The following is a 7,301-nucleotide window of genomic DNA, read 5'->3' on the forward strand; positions in this document are numbered from 1 at the left end:
ACGGGCTGACCCGGAGTTCCTTGCTAGGCCGCTTGGTCAGGTGGACGTAGTGTTCCGGACTCCTTCGGGCGTGAGCTTTTTGAGCCCTGTTTGAATCTGCCTCGCCGGACGAGCCCCCGAAGATGGTGAGAATTTCGGCCGATTCTTCCGTGGGGTTGTTCGGTCGCTCTTGCCCCTGCTCTTCCTTCCGAGTGGTTCTTTCTTCTTTGGTGTATCAGCGCAAATGCCCCTTATGAATAAGGGACTCAATTTCGTCTTTGAGATCCACACAATCATCTATATTGTGGTCGTGGTCCCGATAAAAGCGGCAATATTTACGCTTATCCCGGTGTTCTGGGTCGGCTTTCATAGACACATGTCAATTCAGTAATTTCTCTCCTCAGATATCTAGCAGAATCTGTTTGGCAGACGTGTTGAGGGGTGTGTAAGAACAAAATTTTCCTTCAGGTTTTCTATTCGGACGACGATCCCGGGAGCCACGATTGTTCGATCCTTTACTTGGTGCCTAAGGTTCCTCGTTCCTTAGCCTCTTTCCTTTTCCAGCTGGGTCTGCCACCTGGATATTCTTGCGGGTACTGGAAAACTCCTCCGCATGGGCGTACTTCTGAGCTCTGGTGACAAGCTCAGCTAACGTCTGTGGAGGATTCTTCCCAATGGAGAAAGCGAATTTTCCTTCTTTCAGATCGCTGAATACTGCGGCGAGTGTCATCTTTTCATTGTAGTCTTCTACCTGCAATGCCTCTTCATTGAAATGGGCAATGTAGTCTTTTAATGACTCCTTTGACTCTTGCTTGACAGTGAACAGGTCGATATTGGGCTTCCAACTCTTCTTACCGCTTATGAATTGGGTAAGGAATGATTGGCTGAGTTCAGCAAATGAACCAATGGAGACGGGTTTGAGTTGGCGATACCAGTTTCGAGCGGATCCCGTCAGTGTGATCGAGAACCCTCTACACATCATTGCATCCGTCACTGTCTGGATCTGCATCCATGAGCGATCAACTTCCACGTGCTCAGATGGGTCTCTAGACCCAGAATATTGGATGACGGGAGGTATCCGGAACCTCTAGGGCATCACCTCGTTCATAATTTCTGAGGTGAACAGAGGCTCGGTCTCTTCCATCATCGCCTGAACAGCAGCGGGAACTGACATCAGTTGCTGCTTCTTTTCCAGTGTCAGGATCTTATTGTTGAGTTCTGCGAACCGTGTTTCCCAAGGATCTTTGTTTTCCGCCACCATCTCCTGGACGTCTTGCAGTTAGGGAGTTTTCCTCCCCTTTCTCCTTTCCAACTCATGACGAAGGTCCGTCGGTGCTAAAGCCAAGGTGACAGAAACATTCGTCGGAGCACAAGTCGTTATGTTCCTGGCTGGAACTCGCGCTTGTGTTGGGGGAGGGTTCTGAGCTGAAACTGGCACCCGAGCGGATCGATGTTAAGATCCTTCAGGCCTTACACTCCTCGGCGCGAAGTGGGTATGCACTACTAGCCCAACAGTTTTTGGAACAGGATCTCCCTGCTCGGGACGTGGTTGCAGCTCCTTCTGCTACTTCATTCGATTTATCTCATTACGTAGGGCTTATATCTCGTTTTGTATAACGTGATACTTGCTAGCCCAATTGCGAGAGCGTTGAGAAGGTTCTGAAGCTGACTCGGCATGAAGTAAAGAAGAAGAACTGGTCTGCTCTGGTTCCGCAACTACCGCTTTCTTCTTTCCCCTCGCCATAGTGCTTATGAGGACCTGACTTTTCGTATCAGGTTCCTACAGACAGCGTCAAAAAATGTTGATGTTAAAATCTGGTCGGCTCTCCCCTCAGTCTCACGGGCTCCAAGTCACCACTGCACCTTGAGCTTGCACACTAACAATGAACAAAGGAGACCCTGGCTAAGCCGGGGGACCTTCCGATGCCTAAGTCAGGTCACAGGAATCTAGGTCTAAGTCGAAGAGTACAGCGAGAGCACAAGATGTTGCATACCTGTAGTAATGGGGGTTGCATTATATTTATACCTGATGTTGGGCGGTCTAAGTCCGTTAATCTCGGCACGATCAGTGGGATTTCCAGATCGTGGGGATACTGCTTGTAATCTAGAGATAGTGTGGTGCGTCGTGCGTATCTACGAGCGAGGTTATCGATCACGTTTGCTCAAGGCAGTTTCTCTATTTAGCACATAAGACACCCACCTTCTGATATGGCCTTGACTCGGGCCCTCTGGTTGATGAGGCTTCCGACAGGATGTTTGTAAGCCTTCTCTTTTAATTTGCTGAATGAAGACTATATCCCAAGTTCGGGCCGAGCCCCCAGCTTGAGCTAGTGAACTTGGCCTTTTGCCTGTCGGACGTTCCGGGAGTTCTTTCTGAGGTCCGGGGCGAGGCGTCGGACCTACCTTGTCAAGTCGTCGGAGAGCTACACCTCCTATTTTGGCCTCAGATCGTCCTGAGCCGATCCGTTCATTGGCCTTGGAGTTGGAGCAACTTTGTGATTTATTGATGAATCCTTAAGTCCTGTGTCATCCTGGATATTCGTACGTCCAATCAGATCAATATGATGTCAGCCCGGGGGATTATATGGGGCTTGGATCTTCCCATAACAACTATCTCAATGGGTTGGTCTGAGACCTACAATGTGTTGTACTATTGCTGATTATGATCAATTAGGAGATGATTGTTGGAGTAAGTAATTGTTTATATGTCTTCTTTTGCTCTCCAAATTCACAGACCGATTTGAAACTGGAATTTGATATTGTGTCGTAGTTGCTGACTAACTGTCATTCGGTGTGTTGTACAAGAAATAAGCGTAACATGGAAGGACATGGCTAGACAAAAGAGGAAATGACTGCTTTTGGAACTACACTTGTTGCAGCAACAACAATTATTGCGGTGGGATAATATTGCATCAATTATTTATTTAGGACACCCTCAAGATTTGGAGACTATGAAAGAAGCAGGATAGTAAATGGGATAATTAGAGAGGGCGAGCAAGTGTGTGTTGCTCAACTCAAAATGAACAAGGCCACATTCTTCAACCTATGCTCCCTTCTCAGGGATAGAAATATGCTTCCTGACGGGAAACATGTTTCTATGGAAGAACAACTGGTCATTTTCCTTCATACAGTAGGCCATAATGTGAGAAACCGTGTAATTAGAAATCGATTTATAAGGTCGGGAGAAACGGTTAGCTGTTAGTTTATAAAAGCTCTGGATGTTGTTGTCGGACTATATCTCGATTTTGTAAAACTCCCAAGTGCAGAAACACCTCCCAAGATTTTATCCAGTCCAAAATGGAGCAGGTATTTTCAGGTAAGCTTAATTGTCATCACCGTTTGCAACAACCCTTCATACTGTAAACTTTTTTTACTATTTCTTTGCTGATAATACATGTTGAATTTAGGATTGTATTGGTGCAATTGATGGCACCCATGTACTCACCTATGTGTTTGCATTAGAAAGTGCAACCTACCGTAATAGGAAAGGGATCCTCTCTCAAAATGTAATGGCCGCATGTACATTTGATATGAAGTTCATATATGTGCTCCCCGGATGGGAAGGATCTGCCTCTGACGCACGCGTCTTAAAGAGTGCATTAACACATACCACTGATCGTTTTACTATCCCCAAGGGTACTTTGAATATAAATATATTATGGAACATCTTCATAAGATGATTTTAAATTTCATTTATCATGATATATACTCATAATTAATTGTAGGTAAATACTATGTAGTTAGTAATGACCGAGCGACTGGATTGTGTGCTTCCACAGGAAACATGCATAACACTCCGCCTTCGAGAAGGTCCAAGGATCTTGAGACTTCACCAACACCGTCGGTTGATCTACATGACGATACTCTCGTATTATTCAATAACGATGTAGGGGACAGTGTGCCTAACATCCACTGGTCATATGAAAGCCGTGATGGTAATCATATTGCAAACCGAAGTCCGTCTGTGAATGGGAACAACTCCCTCAACACAGGAAGCACAACCAGTTCAAGGAAGTGAGTTAGGATGATTCGCCCTTGTGATATCATAGGCAAAGGGATGAGTGAAGTTATTGATGCCGTGAAATCACTAGCTATTACGATACAACAAGAGAAGGACATGGTACGTATGTTGCAGGTTGTACCAGCTTTAGAGCAGATTAAGGGCCTTACAGGTCATGAGATCATACACGCTACAAAGATACTATCGAAAGATGAACAATAATCTGCTTCATTCATTTCTCTCCTTGAGCATAGAAGGTTGGAGTTTGTGTTGATCCTGCTTGCTCCAGATCAGTCGTTCGATTGAGCATAATCCCTTGAAGTTGATCGCCATGCTCGTTGTTTTGATTAGTTGGACCGCCAATAATTTTTTGGACTTAACTTTTTCTGGTTACACATGTAAGTTGTGTTCACTAGCTGGATGAATATGGGTTAATTTGGATCATATTTTTTTGTGTGTTTTTTTTTTTGGATTGTGATCTGTATTTAATGATATATCCATCGATGTCTATTAACCTGCATTACCTGTTTAAATCTAATGCTATTTTCATTTTAACATTTTAACTATCCTGTTCATATTTGCAACGTGTATAGTGTAAATACACATATTTAACAGTTTCACTCATCACTTCAGGTATGCTCTAACAATCGTTATAGCTGCATTAATTTCATGTGCTTATATAGATATAGTATTGTTTCACCTAATATGTTCAATTATTTGTGGAAATAGATTGACGTTGATGATAATATTTCGTTATCTTCATATGAGTAAAAAGATGTACGTTGTTTTCAAAGGTCATCGGCCCGGAATCTATTACACGTGGGAGGTGTGCCGTCAACAAGTTGAAGGATATTCTTCAGCGATCTTCCGTGGCTACAAATCGGCGTCTGAGGCATTTACTCAATGGATAGCTTTCTGCGATGTGTCAGCTCAACAGAATACAGGAGTGGGTGAGGTGACAATGGATTATGACGACATGTTCTCGATGCATGGACCATGTTGCGCTGCCGGTTGTAGCAACGATCCTATAGGGAGCTCCAGATCAGCATCATATGAATGTCAGAACAGTGCCAGGCACGGGACAGAGGGAGGTGGGGTTGAAGAAACGCCACATGGACTGGAGGCATTGATACGAATAATAATCGGTTGCTTGATTATTATCCTCGCTATTCATCTTTTCCCGTGCCGCTACTAGGTTGTTTTTGTTTCGTTTTTATGGACGTTTTGGGATATGTTTTTAAACAATGACTTATAACTCTTTTGTAGTGTCATGAACTATGATTAAACGGAGGGTTAATGTTTAAATTCTGGACTTGTCATTTGCCTGGTTAGCACTGATATATCTGAATCCATGTTTGTCTGTGTACATGGTAGACTATAAACGTCACTGACATCTCCTGGACATCAGTGTACTATATTTATGAAAGGCCCATTTACATCACAGGCTGACAGTCGATGGTCAATTGCTATATTAGGGAGAACAGGTAAGCTCTTATGTTGGTGCTTTTCTTCCACTAATAGTGGCCATACAGTTTCCGTTGTTGATATGTCAAGAGTGATCCATGCGTCCATTTACAACAGGTCCACTACATAGAGCTGGAATACATTTTGGTGCATTTCGGTTTATGTTGTGGACCAGACAACATGAAGAAAGATCATCATTTGCTATATCCTAAATTGACGCCTAGTACAATGGCATGTGGACCAAACAATATGCCTGGAAGAATTCCTTGTGAGATTATCCCACGTTCATACCTACACAGAAGACCCCCACTGATTAAAAAGAACATCGTACCAAGAGGTTGGTACGATTGTATCAACGAAATGAAGGATAACACCCCCACTGATGAAAAAAAAACATCGTACCAAGAGGTTGGTACGATTGTATCAACGAAATGAAGGATAACACCCCCACTGATGAAAAAAAACATCGTACCAAGAGGTTGGTACGATTGTATCAACGAAATGAAGGATAACAGTAGAGAAAGATTAGGTCCCACTGGACATTGACCGGAGTCCACCGATGGGCGATCATTGATGCACATTATATATTCAATGCAGCTGTAAAAATCAAACAGCTGATTGCCGTTGTTGTATAGCTGATATGGTGGACACCATAAGAGAAAAATGGGGTTGATTTGACTACTACAGTGTATACCCAAACACGCGACTACTATATTGCCTGCTAATACACCCTCAAAGTTTCGGAAAACAAGCATGATAAAGCAGAATACCGGTATTATGCCAATAATTGATAATACATGTACAGAAGTAATTATGATGTCTTTACAACCAACTACCGTTGTAATTGGAAAACCAAACAGGCCCTTAGGTAAAGTTGATCAGGAAAGTGGGGCTTATACTTAAAAGCATGCAACTCCGTACGTTGTAAAGAGGAAAGCGTGCTAACATCCAACCGGTTGAACGGTGCGTTGCAGCAGCAAGCACCCTTCTGATGGTGGGAAGAACGTTGAACGGTGTATGACTCCTTTAATCTCACGCGGATTGAGTGATAACCCCACCTGCCCCACTCGGCATATGGAGGGGCACTGTGATGTAAAGGGTTTTTTCCACGCCGTCCATCCATTTTACCACATATCATTCTATGGTATAAACCCAAAATTGAGGCAGATCCAAGGCTCAAGTGGACCACACAGTTGGGATTGCAGGCCTACCGTTGAAAACTTCCTGGGGGGCAATACAAGTCTTCGATCACGTTGATATTTGTTTACCTTTATGAACAGGTTAGATGGCAAATAAAACTTCAAGTTGGGCCCTAGGAAGGGTTTCAACTGTGGATGATGGATGATAAAAGCCAAAAATGGATGGACTGTGTGGATAAAACCCTAACATCATGGGTGTGGATGGAGGGTAGAGTACCCAATCCGCATCCAATAGCAAGGGCAGGCCATTCATCATTGGCCGAGGCCTAGACTGGATTGACCCACTGGGCCTAGACCTCAAGCTGCCACACCCGCCGCCACCCCCCCCCCCCCGGCGGACCAATTTAAAAGTATGGGCCTTTGCCACCCCTAAGATCCTCTTTTGCTTGAGACCCTGAAGCAGCTGCCATATAAGTTCTCTGAGGCCATTTTCACAAAGAAGAGACTTTAATTGGCCAGTCATAGCACACGACCTAGGCTACCTTTCAGTTGGCAATCATCAGGTGGGCCACACATGGAAAAATGATAATCATGGGTCTACATTCAAAACATGTGAGTCAACTAAGTAAAAAGCATGCCCATAGTGGCCCAAGTGATAGATGGCCCTGATAAGAGCAGAAAAAGAAACTTTTGTACAAGAACCGTTGGAAATGTAAGCA

The 7,301-nt window shown here is 44.0% G+C and overlaps 1 protein-coding gene across 1 annotated transcript; it reads right to left on the reverse strand.

The window, feature by feature from the left end:
* Nucleotides 1-505: 505 nt before the first annotated feature.
* LOC131226963 (uncharacterized) lies at nucleotides 506-1,240 on the reverse strand. Its single transcript, XM_058222655.1, has 2 exons — nucleotides 1,079-1,240; nucleotides 506-982 (listed from the first exon to the last, which is right to left on the reverse strand). The coding sequence occupies exons 1-2, from the start codon at nucleotides 1,238-1,240 to the stop codon at nucleotides 506-508; spliced, it is 639 nt and encodes a 212-aa protein (XP_058078638.1).
* Between the last annotated feature and the right edge of the window lie 6,061 nt (nucleotides 1,241-7,301).

Source organism: Magnolia sinica, chromosome 15 (genome assembly GCF_029962835.1).
Source record: "Magnolia sinica isolate HGM2019 chromosome 15, MsV1, whole genome shotgun sequence".
NCBI lineage: Eukaryota > Viridiplantae > Streptophyta > Magnoliopsida > Magnoliales > Magnoliaceae > Magnolia > Magnolia sinica.

Coding starts and splice junctions, on each gene's coding strand:
- LOC131226963 (XM_058222655.1), bottom strand. CDS start 1,240: ATGGTGGCGGAAAACAAAGATCCTTGGGAAACACGGTTCGCAGAACTC. Junction 983..1,078: donor CCTCAGAAATTATGAACGAG/GTGATGCCCTAG, acceptor TCATGGATGCAG/ATCCAGACAGTGACGGATGC.